The sequence below is a fragment of the Phlebotomus papatasi genome, chromosome 1, assembly GCF_024763615.1.
Source record: "Phlebotomus papatasi isolate M1 chromosome 1, Ppap_2.1, whole genome shotgun sequence".
Taxonomy (NCBI): Eukaryota; Metazoa; Arthropoda; class Insecta; order Diptera; family Psychodidae; genus Phlebotomus; species Phlebotomus papatasi.
The window spans coordinates 70,273,962-70,297,761 of record NC_077222.1 but is presented as its reverse complement, the minus strand read 5'-3'; the positions used below and the strand labels follow the sequence as shown (position 1 = coordinate 70,297,761).

General features: G+C 32.5%; 2 protein-coding genes across 3 annotated transcripts in view; one reads left to right on the top strand and one right to left on the bottom strand.

Annotated features, from left to right (window-relative positions):
* Positions 1 to 17,836, bottom strand: LOC129799757 (mucin-2). Of its 2 annotated transcripts, XM_055843962.1 has the most exons (3): positions 17,344 to 17,836; positions 8,174 to 8,437; positions 1 to 2,187 (listed from the first exon to the last, which is right to left on the bottom strand). In XM_055843962.1, the coding sequence occupies exons 2-3, from the start codon at positions 8,416 to 8,418 to the stop codon at positions 300 to 302; spliced, it is 2,133 nt and encodes a 710-aa protein (XP_055699937.1). In that variant the 5' UTR covers positions 8,419 to 8,437; positions 17,344 to 17,836; the 3' UTR covers positions 1 to 299. The 2 variants fall into 2 exon arrangements, with proteins under 2 accessions (XP_055699937.1, XP_055699944.1); XM_055843969.1 differs by lacking the exon at positions 17,344 to 17,836 and having other exon boundaries at positions 8,174 to 8,446.
* Positions 1 to 17,870, top strand: part of LOC129799715 (interference hedgehog) — a 107,689-nt gene extending 89,819 nt beyond the window's left edge. The window contains exon 10 of the mRNA XM_055843896.1: positions 17,536 to 17,870. Within this exon, the coding sequence (XP_055699871.1) occupies positions 17,536 to 17,601 (66 nt within the window). The 3' untranslated portion in view covers positions 17,602 to 17,870. The remainder of the gene's footprint in view (positions 1 to 17,535) is intronic.
* Positions 17,871 to 23,800: the final 5,930 nt, after the last annotated feature.

Sequence of the window (23,800 nt, the reverse complement as noted above, 5' to 3'; positions counted from 1 at the left end):
TCTTTATTTCGCTTCAAATGCCATTCTGGAAGATTTTTATTCTGGAAAATCGTCACACAACTCCGCATAAGATTTTATTTTCGCTTATATAAAAAAAATATAATCCTATTATTTATTCCAAATCACTAATTACAATCTTAATAGTTATGCTATACAAGAGAGGTAATATTTTTAAATAATTGTCTCGGAGGTGGAAAGAGAGGAGGAGGATCAAGGAAGCTCATTTCCCCAAATTGTTCAAGCACCAAAAGTCCCATGAAATTTACATTAAAGACAAAATTCGGATGCAGACATGAGGATTACGGCACTGTGATTGGAAGGAAACGACTTGGGTCACCAGCTTGGGGCTGGAATCGTATTTCGACCTTTTCCTTGTCACCTTCCACTTCCAGGAAAGAGTTCCAGTCGGTGAGGAAGTAGAAGCCCGTTCTTCGAGGTGGTGGCAGAGGTTTCTCTGTTACGGGATCGAGTCCTGGGAAGGATTCTGCTAGAAGGAGGGGTGGTAGGAATGTGCTTGTTGTTGTTGTTGTTGATGAAGATGTATCACTGGAACTTGAAAGATCTGGTAATTTTGCTGTAGTATCCGAAGCTTCATCTGGGGTTGAATCGCCAGAGTCTGTAAGATTTAGGGAGAATCTCACTGGTTCAGGACTCGTGGTCACAGCATCATCAGTTTGTCGTTTCTGTTCTTCTTTTTGGCGCTTTACTTCATTCTTTGCAAGTTCCAACTCAACATGAGACACAGGATCAGGACCAATTCCCAGCAGAGTCTTGGCGTCGTATTTCACTTTGGATTGTGAGGTGTTTCCAGCAATTGAGGCATTGAGTTTGTCCAATTTCTGGATAGTGTCCAGCAAATAGTGAAGATGATCCAGATCTTCCTGGGTCACTTCAATGGCCTTCTGTTTGGAATTCCTCGTGGGAATTGTTATTTTCTTGGGCACTTGCATATCCTTTTCAGGCAAGGAAAATACTCTGGCACGGGAGGATACTCTAACTGGCCTGTGATTTCTTGGTGTAATGGTCGTTGTACTGGGTTTTGAGGTAGTTGTTGTTGTTCTTGAAGCTCTCGATGTCCTTGTTGTCGTTGTCGTTGTTGTTGTTGAGGATGTTGTAGTGGAAGAAACAGGTAGAATTGTTGTAGATTCTTCCTGTTTCTGCGTTGTCGTGGGTTTTCGGACAATTCCGACTTTGTCCAGTGCTTGAAGCATATTATTTGGCAGTGGAAGATCTGCATCAATCTCTGGCATTTTTATCATCCTCGGTTCCTTACTCGTAGGTTTATCCGTTGAAATTTCTTCTGGTTCATGTGGTTCAGCAATGAGTCCGAGGGCTCGGAAAAATTCTCGGTTGTCATCATTGAGGGCTTTGGCAGTGTCCTTTGGGATTGGCTTAAATGCCACAAAATCATCTGACTGAATTGGTGCTGAAAGAATTTGTCTGTAATCTTGCTTTGCCAGAGAATCTGGGAGGGGTTTGAATGGCTGAGATGCAAAGCTGGCTGATCGTGTTTCCTCCTGAGCTATCTGCCCATCATTTTCCACCTCCTTCTGTCCCTGATTCTGCAAGAATCCAAATGACTTGAGCAACTCTTCGAGTTCAGGCGTGAGTTTGGGTTGTTTTGTGGTTGTGGGCGTGGGAGTTGTGGTCGTCGTTGGTGAATTATCTGGAGTAAGTCCGATGGCAGCCAGTAAATCAACTACATTTTCTCTCATCGGCGGTTTCGATTTCTCCTCAAAATTGGCAACTTCGGCACTATAGTGACTACTGTATTTTGACTTTTGCTCCACGGTGGTTGCCTTTGTGGGCACTGTGGGATCAGCCGTGAACGCAGGAACTGTCTTTGGGTGAAATGTCGTCACAACAACATCAGGTTTTTGTGTCTTTCGCTGCTTAGTCTTTGGATGGTAAGTTGTTGCTGCGTATTCATCAATTTTGGACACAATTTCCGGATGTCGAGTTGGTTTCTTCTGCACCACCGGGGGCTTCGCTTCCGAAGGGATGACTTTGGTGACTGGTGGACGGGTATACAAGTCTTCGAGATTTTCCGAGGGAAGATTCTTGGTGTTATAGGGTAAGACCAGCATCAAGGCTCTCATGTGCTTAGCCCTATTCATATCACCAACTCGAACGCTCTTAATGTATTCTTCCTTTGTAACAGTTTCAAACAGATCAGCTATTTCACCCCTGAAAAAAAAAACAATAATATCTTTTATTTTAGTCTTTAACCCTTTAAGGACGATTGGAACACCGGTGTCCCATAAAGAAAATATTTTTTCCCGACTACCTAAAGTTATTTTTTCGTTATTTTGGTACGTAATTGCAAAGAAGAAGGTTGAAGGTATCTAGGATATTTTTTGCAAGCCTCCAGCTATTTGCTATTATAGTAAATTTTTAAGCTAAAAATGACGAATTTTTATATTCTCATAATGAAAATTAATTTTAATTATTTTTTGTACTCTCAATTATTTTTAAACAAAACCGTTTTGGAAAATGAAACTACAATACTCAAACATAATATTTTTCCTTAGAGTGAAAATTATCATTCATTGGTATTGTCAGGAAAATTACTTAAATTTTTTTGGCTATTTTTGTCCCTATCGCTCATGGAGGTAAAAAATACACCGAATTAGATTCTGATGGATTTTCTAAGGTTAGATGTAAGACTTTTTACTAATTTTGCTTATCGATTTCATTTTCAAACTTTCTCGTCGTTAAAGGGTTAAGGTAATTTCGAGGATTGACTCTTTATTATAGGCCACTTTAAAGGTACTTAATAAATGAAGTGTTGTGTTGAGCAGTAAGGCGATAAATCTAAGACTTCATCTTAAATACACCTATTAATACGTCTTTCAAAAAAGGTACGTAACAAAGGGCTTTTATATTCGAATCTATCATAAGGACAGGATATTAAAATCTGATATGGGACTGTAAATTTTAATAGCTGGCTTACTAATTTAATATCTGGATAGTAAATCATTATTATTTTAAAATAAAACTAAAGGTTGTCTGATTTTAAATATTCTAAAAACTGGTCCCCGGCGAGTGGCCTTCAAAGTTGAAGCCAATTTCTTACTTTCACATACAAATTCGTATGGGAATTTTTCTGCACTCGTGATCGTTATGCTACATATTTAAAAATTGAGAAGTTTTTCCGTATTATAAGATACCGTTCCATATGGAGGGATAAATATACTAAATTTTTGTTTAAATAAATTTTTTCCTTGGAGCACTGTGAGCTTAGTCCGAGATCAATTTAGGAATTGGCTTCAAATAGCTCCATATAAAAAAAATTATGTATTCACATGGTGAATAATAAAATATGTTATCAATTTGTAGAAAATTCCATCCAAATTTTTCTCTGTGGAGAAATTTCCAATAATTATAGCAAAAACCAGCATAAGAAAGCGCGCTTCCTTCGGACGACTCCAGCTTCGAACACCTCTTTTTTTCAATATATTTAATTAATTTGGCCCATTATCAGGGTTGGGCGAATTTTTTACATTTTACATCAGTTTTTACATAGTAAAAAAGCCTTTAACATGTGCTATATTTTTAATATGTAAAGTTAAAATGTAAAAAATGTGAAAATTGATTGATACCCATCAAATAACAAGTTCAATTTTTTTTACTCAAAGATTTCGCTGTAATCAGGTAAAATATTTTGCAGCTTTTTGCTGTAAAGCTTGTTGTCTAAAATGCATGATGAAATTTACTGACAATCCCAATTCAAATTTTCTACTACCCGGTTAAACTAATATAATAGTAACCGTCTAAACGATTAATAAATTTTTGAACTTCTATGTCTCTCTTCATAACGATACTTTTTTTGGGGGATTTTGCTATATACCTTGTCCAAGACATCACATTCCAGAAAAAAATTTTCATGAAGAGAACCAGTATCTCCTTGCTAACGCTGATTCTGTGGTAATGAATGTTTCTGTGGTAATATTCTAAAAACCATCGCGCTTTATTACTAAAATGAAACTAACGTATTAAACAAAAATTCACACAGAAATTATGATATTATATCGATTTTTAGTCAAATCTGCACAGAATCCGAGTAATAACGATGTAAATTGCTAAACGTTTCGTTCGAAAGCTGTGAGGATTTTATATTCAATTTTAACCATTTTGTGCTGAAACTGTGCGCTCTTTATTTGCAATTTTAACATTTTCGTGTTGAAGCTATGAGTGTATTACATATACTAAGAGAAATCCGAAAAAGTTAAAATAACATTCCGGACATGTTAATTTTAGCCTGCATTATTGATCCGAAATCGGTGTAAATATTACTCTTTTTAGGTGTATTATAGGGGTTAAAGGTACCCTTTTTCACGGTTATTTTACACTTAAAAAGGTGCAAAATTAACATTAAAAAATGTTGATATATTTTTACACCTAAAAAGTGTTAAAGTTACGAGGAAAAAAAGTTAATCGCACCCCCTTTTTTTCTCAGTGTACAAGTGAAATCATTTTAAGCGTAAGTTGTAGTAATTTTGTTAATGGCTTTCCCAAGAATGTTTTATTGATATTCCTCGAAAGCAATATCAATATTGATATTGCTTACAGGAAATGTTTAAAAGATTCAAAAATTCTTAATTTCCCTTTTTTACATTTTTACATATTTTTTACATGTAAAATGTAAAACATATTTTTTACTATGTAAAGGCACAACCCTGCCCATTATAATACAATACTGCTAGTCCAATGTCTTAAATTTCCTAAAAATATTTATGGGTCAAATCCAATAAAAAAAATTGAAAAAAGAAATTCAGTTGTCCGAAGCTTGAAACATCCGAAGGTAGTGCGCGTTCCTCACTGTATTTGGGCTGAAGGCAATTTTCAGACATGACTTTTCATTAAAATATTTAATTATGATTTTTTTCATTGATTTTTCAAATAGTGAAAAGTTCAAAATGCTATAAAACTCAAATATCCTTTGAGGACAACAAGAAATCTAGTTAGAATTTTACTAATGAAAACGTCTTTGTTTAAAAAAAAATAGATTATTCAAATTAACAATTTGACTAATCTGTGATTTAAGAAAAGTTCCGATTTTTAATTGATAAAAATATCTATAACCCTTGATAGGGTAGGGAAGATTGGGGTAAAAAGTAACAAAAAGGATATTTTATTTTTTTAAAAGCTACTCGAGCGCCCCAGAAATTTCTAATTAGCGCAGTTTTATAGGAAATTTACCGCTCTACAACTTTGTGAAAGTAATGTTCCTCTATTTTGTAAGAAAATATATTTATCGAGCTGTTTTCTAAAAGGTAATTTTGTGACCATTCTCAAAAATTCTGGGGCAAATAGTATCAGGCATGGGATATTATCACAATTTGATTTGCTTTATAACGGGCTTCCGTAAATTTAAAAAATATACCTATATAGGGGAAAGTGACCATGCTTGATACTGTAAAATAATGTCCAAGGTTTGTGATTATTTTCTGATTAACACACAAACCTAAGCGATTCTTCCACTATGACAAAAAAATGTCTCACTTATTAGGTTCATAATCCAACCTCAAATAGTTCCTGGAAATCCTTAGATTTTCCTCAAGAAGAAAATAGAAATTCAGTGGCGATTTTTATACAAGTTGGGTCCGGGGCCTTCCTGTATAATAATTTATTCGACAATTCGGAGGCCCATTTTCACTATAAAAATTTCACCGGATACAAAAAATTGCACATCAATATTTAGACGGAACTCTAATCTATCTGCTTAAATCGTTTGTACGACTGGTTATTAGTTTTAAAATCACTTTTATGTAATTTTTCTGAGCCATGTTTTTATGACATTAGGGCGCTAGCGAAAACCATTTTTTCACTTTGAGTCCATGAAAATGTCACTTTGCAACCTTAAAATTCAGGCAACAGGGTTGAAGATTATGTGAATTGTCGGTAAAATTGGCGGATTGCAATATGTGTAATTATGAAAGAATCACATCTAATGATATAGTTGCCACATTAAAATTATCATTCATGGACCCTTCTTAAAATATAGGATGGACACAAGTAGAATTTATGAATTTGTTACCACCCACAAAAACAGTGTCCACCAAGTAAAAATATTTTTACATAAATATTAATACTGATGACCCCTCTATGTGCCTATGATAGTAGTTTTCGTGAACAGCGACATTAATTAAGAAATGCTTATGAAATATCATGTATCGAAATTACAGTTTTGGGCCTATTTTTGATTTTTGCTTCCTGAAACTAGGAAAAAAAGAGCTAGGATCCTAATTTTTTTAGGAAATGTGAGGCTTAGCACCAGCTATTGAAATATATTGCGATGAGTCATAACTATTGATTAACATACGAAAAAACTAGTTATTATCAAGCTTGGATCGTATCAAGCATGGTCACTTTCCCCTAACATATTTTCATAGGAAATTTATTCATCTACACCTTTGTAAAACAGCGTTTTCTCTATCTGAACGAGAAAAGCTCTTTTTAAGCTAATTTTAGAAAAAAAAACACACAAAAGACTGCAAATCGTTTGACCAATGCAAACAACAAGCGGCGACACATGGTAATAACGTTTCTTTTCGCCGTGAGACATCAGAAATTGCTTCGGTTTTTCTTATTTTTTGCTCCATACGTTTTGTTACTTTTTACCCCAAGTGATAATTTTTAATAAAAGGAATTTCTGAAGATAAGAATCTTTGTAAAATTCTAAAATAGATAGCGGCTTCGTATTCAAAGAATCCAAATCATTTAGGAAATATTCACCAGTGCATCAATTTTGAAAATAAAATAAAAGGGTTAAAAATTTAAATATTTTTTATTTTTTAAATTTCTTGTTCGAATTCTAAGAAAATTACGACATTGAAGAAGGTCAATGGAGGCTATATGTGGAAAAAAATTTAAGTTGTTATCTTTTTTATCTTTGATGATATTGAATTTTGAAATTTACGATTTGTGACTTTTTGCCCCAGTCTCTCCTATAGTTTAAGAATTTAATATGTTTCAGTCTTTCTTCTGAGAAAATTCCTTTTAATAAAGTTTGTCTTAAAGCATTATCCGTATAATTAAATATTTAAATTCAGAAAACATTTAGAAACCAATCAGAGAACGTTCATCGCATTCTCTTATTTGTTAAAACTTAAAAGTACAGGTAAAACATTAAAAGTTCTAACCAACTTTGAAAGGATAAAATGGTTAGTTACATGCAGATAATGTTTAACTCTTTCCGGACCGTAATACCGGCTTCAGACCTAGGCTTAACCATATGGCTTAACTACTGTAATTTCTTAACAATCACGATTTTTTTTGGAAAAATTTAACTTAGAATTTAAGATTAAAGATGAAAGACCAGACCTATTAGGTTTTCAAAATGCAATAAAATTGTTCGATATTTAAGATTTCGAGACCTTCGGGAACTGGGTTAAACCTCTAGTCTGAGAACCGCTTAATCCAGCAAACCAATTTCATTAAACCATACATTTTCCAAAGCTAAGGGAAAGTGCCCATGCTTTCAACGGTTTCAAGCTCTTTAATGACTAAATTTTTCCTATGTTTTTCAATAAATATGTCTCATTGTACCAATATTTTAAAAACTAGGGAAAAGTGTTCTGTTTTAAAATATATTGCGGAGTCACATTTATTAAGAAAGATAGGAAAAATTTAGGCATAATGAAGCTGGGGGAGACCGTGCAAAGCATGGGCTGGGCACTTTCTCCTATAGGACTTAAATAAGAAATTCATCGCGAGAAAGAATTTTTCTGAACCAGAAGATCTTAGTAATTTATCTTTCAAAAATTTTGCAGTGTTTCGGAAAAAAATTAGAATGTTCTAAGATTCAAGTTAACAAGTTAACCGTAAATATATAACAAGATTCTAATTAAAAATTCAAATAACTCGTTTGTTTAAAAAAATATCAACAATATGGACAAAAATGATTGCGATGTTTAAGCTAGTGGAGTTATTAGGCGATTCGATGTGACAAATTGATTTTTTATGGAAATTTTTCAAAGTGCTAAACAGTTTTTTTTGTATCTTTGCTGATTTGCTTCACTTTCTGCGAAGTTCGTTTTCTGATTTTACTTGAGAATTAACTATAGTCATCAAAATCTAACAGTTATTCTAAACGGAGCTAGGTTTTTTTTCTCAAAAAAAAAATAAATAAAAAAAGATAACTTTCATTTAGCATTTAATAAAATATCACCTTGTGAGTCGTGGAAGGGAGGGATCAGCAGCCAAGAGCTTTTGAACTTCGGAAATTGTGGTGACGACATCCTTCTGTGCTTTTTGCATTGTCTCGGCGGTCAAGTCATTGATCTCTCGCGGTGTTGCAAGTGACTGAAGATTTTGATTGTAGGCGAGTGGGTACTCAATGGGTACGGGAAGTGGTGTGGCCAGACACGAGGGGACCAGAATGAGAGTCATCAGAGTGGACCAAAGTGTTGGCATTTTGAAATACTCTCGCAAACTGCAACAAAAAGAAAGCGTGTTATGCAAATGACCTCTCCAGATCATGAGTATATCTTCTTCATCATTTTACATAATCACATCTTATTCGTGTCTCATAGTAAATTCAAATGACAAACACTGACCCCGACAAACAAGCGGAGACGCATCAATGAGAACACTAGAGGCAATCTCGGCAAAAGACAAGAAAAATTTCAATATATTGTACCATATTTGATCCACATGCCATACCGAATCGAAAGAGAAATGTTTTTGAGGAAAATTGAGTTATAATTGATGGGCTTGCGTGACACGAATTGATTCTTCCCATGTCGCGATTTGTTTCAGCGGCTATTTGGGTGATTTATGTAATGAACATTTAGAATTGCTATATATCAGCAAATGCATTTCTTAACCTGCTTTTCATCTCGTCAACGACAATTTTGTACGTGTTTAATGATTTTTTCTTACATTGGACTCAACATTAACCATCATGATGGAAAATGACTGTTAAATAAGCGGATATGCTATTTAGTATCTTGTGAGAAAAGTCGCTTTGATAAAATCTATGAAATTTTAATGTTACTCAAATACAATGCGGTTGTAAAGAATTTCCTCTGGTCTAAGTTCAAAAATTGATATTAAATTTAGCGTGAAAGGTCTATGCACGCATTTCCTTTCGCAATTCTTTGAAAAATCGTGATTTCTGCTATTGTGAAAAATCCAATTGATTAACAATAATATACAAAATTAAATTAGCCACGCGATATCTGTATTTAATGCTAATCTATTCATTGACAAATGACGACGGATTTTTTTTCTAAAAAAAAAATGAAAAAATGAATGGTTGAGGATCAATATAACCCAACTTAGAAGTAATTGGTAAATTTATCATCCTAATTTAAAGTAGTAAGTTAATTGTAAGTAAACTGTATGAGAAAGATTTCAGACTTCGCACACACTCTGGATCTGGATTCGAACACTTCATATTTTTCAATATTCCTTTGATAAACCTAACCTATGGCAATATATTTTAAAAGCCAGTCTTTAGTCATACATTTCCTGAAAAAATTGGTCATATTCATTAAAGGATTAACCCATTCCTTACCATGGTATTATACATCATTCGCAAATTGAGTGATTTTAGATGATTTAGTCCTGGGAAACTGATACTTAAACTGCTGTCGGGAATGAATTTCTAGTTACTCTGGTCCTTCAATTTCTTGGGAAAAATAGCCCGACAGAGATGGAAATACATTTTTCTGTTATTGTTTTCGTTCTTTGCGGAAGGTCATGCAAAATTTTTGCTTAAAATAGCGGATGGAAAATTCGACATCCCGTCGAATTTGTTAATATTGGCCTTCATCCTCTTTCCTGATTTGAATTCTGATTGCCAATTTGTTTTCTGGGATAGTTGCTCTATCTAAATCAATTGAGTTTTTACTGGAATTAATGTAAAGAATTAAAATTTGGTTACCGTTAGGACGCGTGTTTGAGAGCGGGTCCCCGCGACCCATTACAGATAAAAAAAATATTTCTGGTACATTGACTGAATGGGTTAAAGGAATATGGGAAAAATCTGAAGTGTTCGAAGCAGGAGAGCGTGCGAAGCCTGAAAGCCTTCCCTTAACTGTTATAGATTTGATGTTGTTAGGATATTCGTTTGTTTAGGGAGAGATACAGCAATTTCATAGCAAGAGAGGTTTAATATTTTTCGCATTTTCCATTATCAAAACAACAATCAAACTAGATAGATATTTAGCTACAATACATTGAATCAGATTATACAGATTAGTTAAGATTACATATAGATAGACAGATAGGTAGATATGTATGCGTATTTCGTAAATTTTGCTAATCATTTTATATTTGTACAAAAAAAAACACAACCTCATAAAATAAAATTTTACAAGATTTTCGATTTTTATCAATTTATCAAATTAATATAAATTAGAAATAACTAGGTCATAGTTTGACAAATCAAAAAATTCAAATAATAATTTTTTTCCAAGATAAGAGAGAAAGATAAAAGAGAAGAATACCTACTCGGGACTTACGAAAGGCTTGTAAATCTTATAATCCACAAACAAGTGCCTAAAAGCTTGTACTTTTTTCACAAACATTGTTCACTTGACGAGTATTTTTTGTTCTTTTATAAACCTTTGTTCGTAAAAGTTCGTTAAAAACTTAAAAAAGTTCGTAAAGTTTTGTAATTTGTTTGTAAATTTTTCCTAGGCAAACAAAAATATCAGAACAAATATTTGTTAAAGAACAAAAAAATACTCGTCAAGTGATGACGTTATGAAAAACGTTTGTGAAAAACTACAAACGTTTACAAACTTTTTAGTCGATTATATGATTCACGAGTATTTCGTACTTCACCGATAGGAGTTTACAAACATTTACGAACAATTTTACGGAATATTTTTTCTTTGAGAGAGTTCAAATCCTACCATTGATTTCCTTCATAAACCGTTTTAAATGTACAATAATTTAAAGGATTCGAGTAAGGGATATGGAGTATAAAAAATTGATTTTTTTGATAATTCCTTATTCAAGATAATAATAAAATGAGGCATACAGTCATTTATCAATTTATCTATTTAAAAAAACTTAGAATTAATATTATAAGTACAGATACTTCGTGCAAAATAGATAATTAAATTTTTTAAAGCGCTTTCAGTATTTATAAAATAGGTGTGATTATAAAGGAATCACACCTAATATAAATTTAAACACTATAATTAAATTTTGTAAAGATTTACGCACTATAATCTATATATTCCTTATCATAACTATAAAAATTCTATGTATAGAAAAGCTAGTGCGATCCTTTCATACTAAAAAGATAAATTTGGAATGGTATGGAATTTTATATAACAAATTTCCAAACCATTAAACATTAAAGGATCAAATTTTTAAGATTTCCACATTTATTTGAAAAAAGAATTGTCTTGTATAAATAAAATCCTTGGTATATTTTAGTCTTTGGAGAAATTAAGGATACTTTATCATTTTATCATTTAAACCCCTTATCTCGAATTTTATTAAATTAAATTGTCTTATTTTGTGCGGAATGAAACATATTTGGTTAGTATATGAGCAAATTGGGACTGTAAGACCGTATTCAGACTAGAGGTTTAGCCTAGTTTTCAAAGGTCTCAAAATCCTAAATAGCAACCAATTTAATTTGTTCCTTTGATCCAAAATACATTACTTTCCCTTAATATTCCATTTCTAAGTCAAAATTTTCTAAATATTTTCGAATAATAAGAAATTAGAGAAGTTAAGCCTTAGGTCTGAAGTCCGTATAAAAAAAACAAAATGACCAGTAAAAATTTAATTATTGTAAGTAAAAAATACATTTTCCCAGTGAAAATTTTTGAAAAATGATCAATTCCTTCAAATTAAATCCGCAATTATAAAATGGATCCTGGCGCTTAATAATTTAATGCGAAAAATGCCATGACGATCTAGGGTTGTGGTATTACTTATGGACTATTTATACTTATGGGCTCCTCGCGTATCTTCAATGTTTTGTCATAAAATAATTTCAAAGAACCACAAAATTCAGAATATTTGTTGCATTGGTAGCTTATCGCGATTTTATGGTTTTTTGAAATCATTTTGTGACAAAAATTTTGATGACGCCATAAGTATAAACACAGGCCATAAATAATGCCGTAACCCTAAGTAATTGTAAGTCATTACACAATGATAGATTGTTAAATATTACTGCTCACATTAATTATCGCCAATTGGATTTTCTTAAATAAATGCAATAATAATAACTGATAATTTCGAATGTAAAATGTTTTGTTTTTAACGAAAAGAAATTACGTGGACGAATCCTACAAAAAACTTTATAATTACTTATGCAAGAATGTTTGTGAGCTTACATCTAAGAATATACGTTTGTTAATTATTAAAAGAAAACATTAAATAACGGCTTAATTAAATTAACATATAGGGGTACTCACTGTTACGATTTGGAATTGTTGCTTAACTCTTAAAAATTTTACCACACAATAACCGGAAAAGAGAAGAGAATGATTTTATTGGACAAACTCAAGATTTGTGCCCTAATTCTCTGATTTATGTTTATGATATGACCTTTCATGCTCTAAGATTTTAAACATAAAACTATTTTTCTCTCACAAGATTATTATGCTTTATAAAATTAATCACGTCATCATACTTTTTATGATTAATTCCTGGTAAAGTTTAAGTCGATTATTATTTAATTTTTAGAGACTTATAAGAGGATTTCTAATTAAAATTTGTAGTTTTTACCACAATGATCATTAAATTTTGCCCTTATCTGAAAATCACTGAGAAGAAATCGTTGCGAAATAATAATATAATAAATTTTGCAGGAAGAACTCTGTGAAATCTCTGACACAAGAAGTAATCACGTAATTGAATGCACCCATTTGCCTCATCTCGTGCAGATTGACTGAGATTAATATATACATCATTAAGGGATTTTTTTTTCTTCAAATATGAAATATTTCTTATGCAGTGTGCATATTTCCTCAGCAGTAACTCCAAAGTAAAGCAATCAATTTCTGCATTTCCACGACAATTGAGTGTGTGTTTTGGAAAAGTGAAATTTATGTGTGAGTAAATGAAACATAGGACAAATCTATTGTTTTGTTGATGTTGAAAATAACAACAACAGAAGACTTGGTGCGAATTTTAATCGATTATACACTTTTCTCGTAAGTATACCAGTATATCCACTTGTTGCACTTAATTTGGTGTCTCACATGCATTAGAGGCGCGAAGAACTTTTACTAGCTAACGTGGATTACATAAAAAATACAATGTGGTATATTCATCAATTGCATGCACCAATTTTCATCGTAAATTTCGTATTCGCATCTGCAGAAACAATCTTTCTGAAACACCGTTTTTGTGTTACAATTAATACACGAGTGATCTCACGGTAATGCAATTATTATACACCTTAGTATCAACTCACACTGCAGTTTCAATGAATGTCTGCAAATTGAAAATAAGCCAATGATAAGCTCGTTTAAGCCTATGAGATCCGTGATTCTTTTACGTATTTAGCTTTAATTAATAAATGAACTTTAACAAATAAAATAAAATGAAAAGAGTTAGCCTCAAATAAAAGTGCAAAATAATAAATCGTTTAAAACAGGTATTTAAAACAGGCAATCACATAAAATTCCTTTGAAAATCTTGGAGGAGATACTACGGAAAGGGCAAGTGGTGCATTTTCCCAAGGAGCTAATTAAGCTATTCCAAAAATCAGCTGAAATCGAATTTATTTAATAATGTGTTCTTGTTAACTGTTGCTTTAAATTCGTGGGAAAGCAACTAGCACTTCGGATAACCACACTGAGAAAAAAAGGAGATTCGATTAACTTTTTTTCTTCATAACTTTAACACTTTTTAGGTGTAAAAATATATCAACATTTTTTAATGTTAATTTTACACCTTTTGAAGGGTAAAATTAACATGAAAAAAAGGTAACTTTAACCCCTAATACACCTAAAAAGCATAATATTTACACCGATTTAGGATCTATACTGCAGGGTAAAATTAAAATTTCTGGAATGTTATTTTAACTTTTTCGGATTTCTCTCAGTGCAGAAAGAGCTTTTGGATTAATAAACTGATGTAGGCCTTTGTGCAGAAGAAAAGTACTAGTTCGTACAAAAGTAATATTGAATTCTGCGTTCTAAAAAACTAATGCCACTTAATTAGTTTAAATACAACTCATATTTTTTAGAAAATGAGTCTTGAATAAAAGCTTAACTTGTAGAAACACTAAATTCCGCTATACACGGTATAAACTTTTGGACACTGACCAAAATATTGGAAGAAGTTTTCCTTGGAACAATTTTTTTTTGAAGCAATTTGTATCTAGAAAAGATATTTGTTTGTTCCAAAAACATTTCCTTACAATTTTGTTACGAAATATAGTTACAATTCTGTTAGAGTTTTCTTTTTGAACCGTTTTGATACGGTGGAATGTCTACAAATTTGAGATAATTTCGTGTTATACAAATTTGTTTCTGAAAGTTGGAATAGAATTTGTTGCACTCGGATGTTTTGTTCCCACTGTCAGGATCAAATTGGTACATTTTTTTATAACAATATTATTCCTACATCTGTAACATATTTGTTCCAAAAATTTTCGGTGTTCGTGGACGAGGTAATTTTTGTAACGAAATTGTTACTCGTATGGGGAATCTTTTTGTTCCCATTGTCGGGAACAAATTCGTGTAAAAGATTTCGTCTTACAGTTAAGGCCTATACTTCAGTCGAGATGGATTTCGGTGACGAAAGTTCATAAGGAACATCAAATAAGAATCAACTGAAGAGTGTTTTATACAGATGCGTGTATGACGAAATCATATGCGAGTGCTGGCAGCAGGAGGGGAAGGGAATATTGAATTAAAAAAGTGAAAACATTTAGCACGAAAATTGCCACAGATTTGGTGTCCTCCTCACTTCGTTGGTGACGGGTGACTGAGTGTGAGAGGAGGGATACAAATTTATACTAGACGATCTATTTTTTGGAACAAATTCGTTACTAATATTGATTATCTTTTTGAGTCCCGTAAAATGAACAAGATTGTGCCAAAAATTATGGTGTCAGTGGACGAGCTAATTTTTGGAACAAATATGTACCGAAATTCTTCACCATGTAGAGTATAGAACAGCCTAATTTAAAACTTACTCCAAATGGGATTTATTTTTACAGTATACAGAACTATTCCCTAAACACACTACAAAATTTTTATTTATGTATAACTTATCGCAATCTTATTTAATTCTTTACGTTCTTAAATAAAAGAAACCTATTTGAAGCAGGTTCTGAATTAGGCTGTTCTACCCTATGTACTTGATTCCACGGGACATGGCATTGACAACCCTATCCCTGTAAAAGAAAAACCAGTGATAAGCCTAGATAGGCTTATGGTAGCTGAGATTCTCTACAGGTGACTTCGAATTCGTGCAACTCGGGGTACATTAGACTCTCGCTTATCCGTACACTGAGAGAAATCCGAAAAAGTTAAAATAACATTCCGGAAATGTTAATTTTACCCTGCAGTATTAATCCAAAACCGGTGTAAATATTACCCTTTTTAGGTGTATTAGGGGTTCAAGTTACCCTTTTTCATGTTAATTTTACCCTTAAAAGGTGTAAAATTAACATTAAAAAAGTTGATATATTTTTACACCTAAAAAATGTTAAAGTTATGAGGAAAAAATGTTAATCGCACCCTCTTTTTCTCAGTGTGGACTCTTTTTCCGGGTGACATAAAAAATCCGTGAGGCACTTGAATTTTCAAAATTTTGTTAACATATTGTTCCCGTTTTGGGTTTTTTTTGTTAAAGCAAATATGTTTTCACGGATAAGCGAGAGTCTATACTGTATTTGCAATCCGGAGTGAAAGAAAATTCGATTATCAGTTGCATTTTTGGATCAATTAATCACGTCGAATAAACTGTTCTTGTCGCTCGAAATGGATAAAATTACCGGTTGCACCGGAAAAACCGGTTTGTATTAAGTTCGTTGCATATTTTTAACCATTTTTATTTACTTTTTCAAATGAGGAAACAAACTTTTGGCGTATACAAAATGATAATCTTTAAAAAAAATAATTATTTTTTATATGAAATAAAATTATTTAATTCTTTGGAAATATAAATAAGATCTATACAGATAACAGGGAATTCATTTTTAAAGAGAAAAATTTGAAAAGGTAATTTTTTCTATCAATTTTTTCACTTGGTTTCTAAAATATACATTCGGCAACAAACTATTATCATCCACTGTATCCTTCAAGATCAAGATATATGTTTCAAACTGGATGTAACACAATTTACCCAGTCGCAAAAAAAAATTTCAATACCTTTAATCATATAGTCTATATCTATGTTTTTAAGTTTAATCAAAAAGAAAATTACCCTCCTTTGGGATTACATTTCAACGATAACATAGGTACGTATTAGATCACCTTAAACAAGACAAATGGTACGCTAATAAATAATGTCACCAAGAAAGAATTTGAATATAAATATCTGCTTAAACTAAAGTTAGAGTTAGTACGTCCGGCCGGCCGGTATCGATCTTGGCGACTGTCATTTTCGAATTTAGGGTAGTTCAAGACAACTACTTTATGGATTAGTGCTTGATTGGAGATAACCAACTAAACTGCAGAATTGCAGGAGCTGTGATTATAAAAGAATCAAAGCAAAAAATACATATGGTACACACAGCATAGTGATCATGCTACAGAGATGAATTTTTCAATCAATAGACAATGGTAATGAACTCACACAAAAAAGAGCACTGCATAATTGAATCACAAATTAAAGAAATATTAAATGGTAATTTCTCTATTCTTGTGATATGACGAGATAGACGAGTATAGCCTCATTTTCATCTTTCTGTGCCGGAAAAAGCACTATACTAATAAAGATGTGGAGAAAAAGAAGTATATGAGAGATGCCACAAACTGGGCAGAAATTATCAAATTATCATGAAGATGCGAAAAAAGAAAATTCATCGCAACACGTAAAGGTTTGAGGGGTTATTTTTTTTCGAGTTGAACTACCTTGGGTCTATTTTCCAAGGCGGTATTTTGAGGTATTTCTTGGCAAATGCTGGAAGTTTCTTTTAGCTATATATGCTTTCTTTGTGGCAGAAAATGCATATAATGGCAAGTGGATGAGGAATATGTAATGCCGAGAAAAGTAAAAAGTCGCAGAACTTGACCCAACAAAATCGAAATCTCGTCTTTCAAGTTGTGTTGCACATGCTGCAAAGTATATAAAAGTGATCACGATCGTCCGGGACGATGCTGAGGTATAAAATTATGCTGGAAAACCACTTTCAACACTATTTGCCAATAATTGCACTCAACGGAGTTATTCTATACCTACCAATTTCATGAAAAAACACTGAACCTCCTCGAAGATCAATTTTATCCTTAGCACGATCGCACTGATGATCACTGGGTAGACTTATCCATTCATTGGGTGCACTTGAAATGTTTTACTTTTAAAATTATTTATTTTTTTATTGGAGTATTTTGACCATGAATTAATGTATGTGGTGTGTGACTTTCTCTGCAGTGTGGATCAAATGGAGATGAATCAACCAATTTCACGATCGCGATCTCACTTGGAAAATTGTCTTGAGCGCCTTTATCTCGCGTCACCGCCAAAATGTCACAACACGAAGAGATTAAAAGTGTTTTGCAGGATCCTGAGGTAGTGAAATCTTCGATTGAGAGTTGATTTCACAAATGAAATATCCAAAACCGCAGCAGTGGAAAGTTTCTTTTGCGCGTCTGATCGCTGTGAAGGTGAGACGTTGACTGACGATGGAATGGCGATCGTGGTGGGATTTCCATTCAATTGAATTTCTGCGCGTAAACTGAAAGCACTATAGAGGTAAGCTAATGAAGACGGTGAGACACTAACACATCTTATGTATATAGCATGATTACGGTTCTTCTTCTTCTTTCTCGCTTTCTTCAAGACACATTTAATATATCTTCAATACAGTAGCAATATCGTCTCCCACAAAACAAAAATATATTTAGTCAATGAATCAGGGTCAAAAGTTACTTATTCTTTTACTATGCCAAAAACTTACCTTTTTGCGCTATTTGTTTCGCCAATTTGTTGAATACTTAACTTTTTTTGCGAGATATAAATAGCACCAAGTGTTACAGAGAAAGAGGTATAAAAGAAGTATTTCAATGGAGAGGATTTCTCACTAAAAGAAAGAATCAAGAAACTTTTATAATTGTCGGGGCAATTCAATGGGGAAATGGAAGTAGAGATAATTTCCACTAAAACGAAAAAAAAATTATTGTCCCTGCTTTTATTCCCGCAATTAACGCGTGCTTGTGGCCTTTGTCGCTGAAAGTATTCAAGATACGACATAATTTGCAGTGAAAGTCCATTTCAAAATAATGTTCTTCTTCGCAAAACATATTTTGACACCTGAACCCCCGTGAAATGGTGTAATTTCATTGGGTTATTCACAAAAGTAACAGAAAGACAAACGCCGGCGCCGACAAGTAATTTTTCACTGAGCTTCAGCAATTTCAAAATTTGACCAAAAATTGATCATAAATAACTTAAAATTGATGTATTACAAACATTGTCACCTTTTTGACTTCGAGCAATAATAAAAATTTGTAAGAAAAGGGCACAAGTAATAAGAAATTACGTGGACAATAGATGGATTATTCAATAGATTTCAATGCGACCACAGACGAGGCAGCAAAGTCAAGACCCTCAAAAGCTCAAGAAAAGAGATGAAACGCAATGAACTTTCGCTTTCTTTTGATTCTCTCTATCGTCATCACACCAAGATGTGACTTCATTGATGTCGAATGTCACACATTTTATTCACATTTTCCCATCTGAGCTTTTGTATTTGCTTCACACTTGGCTGGATGATCAACGTGCTGACGAAAGGTGCCCACGTGAAGATCTTTACATAGTGAAATACAAGAAGCTCCCAGACAGAAGCAATTTCTCATTGTGGTACAATCTATTAATCACATAAACGCTAAGAGAGCGATCATTTCCGATGGATAAATCTGTTGTGGTCTCACCAGAAGATTGCAATTAGTCGGCAATCTAACAAGACATGACTTTCCATCAACTAATGCGATCTCAATCAATTAAATTGCCATCGGTTTATTATAATATTTCTGCTATGGACTCTGTGGAATTTTTTTTTGTTATTAGTAAAAGTTGGTTTTAATTTAGGTGACTTTTTGCCTGCTCATTTGCCTCTTAAAGGTCACTATTGCAGCGTTCTCCTTTCGAAAAAAAAGTGATTGAGAAATACTATGCAGAAATGTCTTTCTTCCTTTCAATCAACAAGGTGTACAAGTTTCATAGTGAAATTTACCCACATGTAAAATCAATAAAATTTCCAAGTATTTGGTTGGCAAATACATTTTTTACTTAATCTTACAAATTCAATAAAATGTCTATAAAATTAGACAGTTAGGTAAATTCTGGTGTGCCTAATCTTTTACAGAGGACACTGAATTTAATACATAATATCATTAATTTGTATATTTTTAAATGAATTTTACTGTCATACTTCTTTTTCACACTTCTTAAGTGTCTTTTCATCGTCTTAGTCATCTTAGTCTCGTATCGCACTTTGCACAAATTAATACAACTATATTTTTATTGGATCGACGTTTTATTAGTGAAAGTTTAGGAACGTCTATAAGGCATGATGTCCATGCGACCTTCTGCAAAAATAGAGAAGACCTGGGCAAATTAACTAGCATATAAAGTTTTTTTCCATACGCATATAATTTATGAAAGTGTGATAAAATCAATATATTGTACACAGTATAATTTAGAGTTGCATGATAAGACTGTCTAAAACTGCCCCGAGTGCTTTTTTAGCGTTTGTCATTCTGCATTTGAAAAGATTATGATTATCATATAGATATCTCATAAATCAAACATACCAAACAGATGAATAATGTCTCAGAATATTTTTACTGCTCGAACTCCACAGAGAGAGCAGTATATAATATAATCCTCCGATTTCTTCACCTTCCACCCCCGGAGACCACTTTTCTTTAAAAAATCTTCGCGTACCAGACGATTTCTGAGAAATGTCGTCACGCTGTTTGTTCGTCTGTCCGTCAGGTTGTCGCCAGTTCTAGAGGCCAAACTGTTAGAGATAGCGACTTGGGATCTAAGGGGAGCCCCATATAAGTCGACCTAATGATCATTTATATGCCCCTTATTTTCGCCCCACCCCTCCCCTTCCCTGTCAAAGCCATGTTTTTTGAGATTGCTCGAAAACGCGTCGTGCGATTTTTTCATTTTTGGATAAATTTCAGAGATTATCCAGATGGATATTTGACCATATATGAAAATACCCTTGAATATTTCCTAATAATGGTTTTTCAAGGTCAAAGGTTAAAAAAAGGCTCTAGAGACCGCATTTATCAAGCGAATGGGGTCATATTTGGGCTCGTTGGAAAGGTCTTGAAATTTCCGACAAAACTAATCAATTACCACTCGGTTTTGAACCGGTTCATAACCTACAACTAATTTTTATTCGAAATTCAATTATATTAGTCATAAGTTATTTTGGGCAATGTGATTTATTTTATTTATAAAACAGTTCAAAGTGGTTGTGAATCGGTAATGAACCAGTTATGAACCGATAAGTAATTTTAGTCCGAAGATCAATTTTATTACTCTTTAAATTATTTTGTGAGATCTTTCGAGTGATTTACAAATTGGTTTAAATCGTTGGAGAATCCTTAAACGATAAAAGATGTGAAAGTATTTTTGAGGGACAGCATCTAAGTCACGAGTTCGAGCACTTCGCAAAGCCTGTCACCCCTTTTGCAATCTAAATAACAATTGAGTCCCTCAATTCTAAGACAAATCTGTAACCTAACAATTAAATTTTTCAAATCATCCTTTGATTGGTATTCCTTAAATCTTTAATATTAAATACAAATGCCAAACATCTTTGAAGTTCTTTTAAATTTTTAAATTGATTGGAAGAAATTTTTAAATCTTGAAATATAGAAATTTTCAGGGAAAATTGGAACATACTATGCACTATTATGGCGTCTTACACATTTAGAAGCAAATTTAGTGGAAAATTACCTAAAAAAATGACGTTTGTGCCCACAATGATAGTGGATTTTATACAGCATTTTTTTTTAGATTGCTCCAAGTGTGAAAAGACCTTTAGCCTATTAACTTAAATCTTAAAAAAAAATTAATATAAAAAAAAATGTTTCGGAATAGAATATTTAGAAATTTTTTTTTAGTGTTTCCTAAATTAATAATTTATTAATTTGAACTTTTAACTAGTAAGGAGCAAACTTAAATAAAATACATACAGTATTGGAAAAAGTTTCTTTACAAAGTTAAATTCGAGAAATCAAGTGAAAAAGGGAAAAAACTTTAATTTTTTCTTTTCGCAAACGAGTTGCCTGTAATCATATTATTTATGTATTTCAAAAAATTAGCTTATTATTAACTGACATCAAAAATAATTATCATTGATCATATTTTATCGGCTAAAAGTTTCTTGACACATTTGTAAAAGTTACTCCGTCGTCTTTCAGATGGACTTAGTGCAATGTGACACTAAAATATTTTTCATTTCTTAATACAATTTAGATAAAAATGATAAGTAACAAAAAGTTGAAAAAAGGAAAATCGTCCAGAGATACAACAGGATATACATAAAATCGTAATTATTTGTAGAGATAAGACACGGGTGCATCTGAGAAACGCTACTGGCAGACCAGGGTTTCGACTCAAAGGGTTGATAACTGCATTGTATGGATTACAGGCAACAAATTTGCAAAAAGAAAAAAGTAATTTTTTATACAAATTTTCCACTTATTTCTTGAATATAACTTTGTCAAGAAACTTTTGACGGATACTGTATAATACAATTTTTGCTTTTACAATATTTATTTTTGGGGAAATAGTCTTTTATATGGTATACCAAAATTTCGACCAGTTTGCAATTTCGGCCACTTTTTTATACCTTAAATTTCCATGAATTTTTAGTTTTTGTATACTCTCTAGAGATTATACAATGCAAAATATAACAAGAAATGTAGGTTCGACAATCGAGATAATGTGAGAAAGACATTATTCGAAGAATTCCGGAAGGGCAAGGAACTATGAGAATGAAAGTGGCCGAAATAGGCCACCAAAGCTATGTCTACATTTTTATTCGTTTAAAAATGTATTAGGAATGATATTAGTGGAAATAAAGACGATAAACTGTCTACAAAGTTCCAAGCAACTTAAAAGAAATAACAAGAAAAATATTGCATTTCAAACTTGAGAATTTGGCGCTTGCATGCAACTATGCCGAAATTTGGCACACTTACCCTAACTTAAATATATTACTAATAAGTGGGTACATTTTGAGAATTGATTTAACTCTTTCTGGACCGCAGCATATGCTGCAAGCTAATTTCACAATTTTTAATCAAAAATATCTAAGCTCAGGAATTAATTGAGGTCCTACAAAAAATATCTCACATTTGGACATCCTTATAGTTTGTAATCATCCACAAGAATCGGATTTATATCAGATCTGAATAATTAAAACCATTGTTTTTCATAGAATATTCATATTCTTCTTTGGGTACTAGAGTCCCAAAAGAGACGATAGAGTTAAGAGCATTTTGGATTCGGAAATAATACATAAAATTTCTCACATCAGAGAACTGTTATAAATTTAATGATTGGATCTAAAATAGCCCTGTCGTCTTTTTAAAAAAGAGCCTGACATATAAAATATATCGTCGGTTGCGTCTACCTCTGTCGTATCTGCAATTGTTTTGTATCTGCATTCGATGTAAGCTACAATACAGACGTCCCCTCTTGCGTCAAATGCTGATACAAAAGACATGCAGATACGATAGAGGTAGACGCAACCGACGATATTGAAAACATTCGTCTAGTCTAAGAAAAAATAATTCTAAATCATGGAATGTCTAAAACTGTGCCACTCCGCCCTATAAATTCTCTTGCTTTTCATATATTTAATTTTATTTTTTTACTAGAAAAATGTGAGAAATCTGGAAGTAGAAATAATCGGCTTTGAACTTCCTTTTGATAGAGATTTTAAAAAATTTTAAGAATTGTAGTTACTATAAATGTCTTAGTATTCGAGATTGATATCAATTTGCTTAATCGACCTTATACAATATTCTACTTCCGTTCCGTTTATTAATAAATAAAGTGCTAAAAGGATGTGGTAAATGTTTTCCTCATGAGAAAAATATTTTTTTAGTAACAATTTTACCCATCTTTTAACTTTAACCAATTTTAAAAGGAAATTAATCTGTAAAAGTGGTATGACGTGAAATTTCTCTATAGTTTCAAATGCAAAATTTTATGCCATATTTTATACAGTGGGTGTTCAGCTCATCTTATTATATTTGCATTTCTGATCTTCCATGTTAATTGAATGTAATTAAATCGTTTTAATTGCGGAATAATCTAATTTAGAACAGTGCAATTATTCGAGAGGTCTATTAATCATTAGTGTCTTGATGCATACTTTGCATCTTTGATTTTAAATCACCAACAACGATCTCATCATTAGTTTTTCCTCAGCATTTTCATTCATCCATCCTCTTCCGTTGACGGACTAAATTGCTTGTGAAAATAAACATGTTACTTTTATGACATGTCATTAATTGTGATCCCTGGGTGAATCCCACTCTCAGAAAGTTATCTTTCTCTATTTTTGGAACTCTCACTTTGTTCAATTTCTCACCAATTTTTCTACTGATGATCTAACAGGAAAATATTCGAAAAAAACTTGTTTGGCTGATTCCCATGAGAC

Excerpts from the sequence above, each read along its gene's own strand:
- LOC129799757 (XM_055843962.1), bottom strand. The coding sequence starts at position 8,418 with ATGCCAACACTTTGGTCCACTCTGATGACTCTCATTCTGGTCCCCTCG. Across the intron at positions 2,188-8,173 it reads TCCCTTCCACGACTCACAAG|GGGTGAAATAGCTGATCTGT; the intron begins GTGATATTTTAT and ends TTTTTTTTTCAG.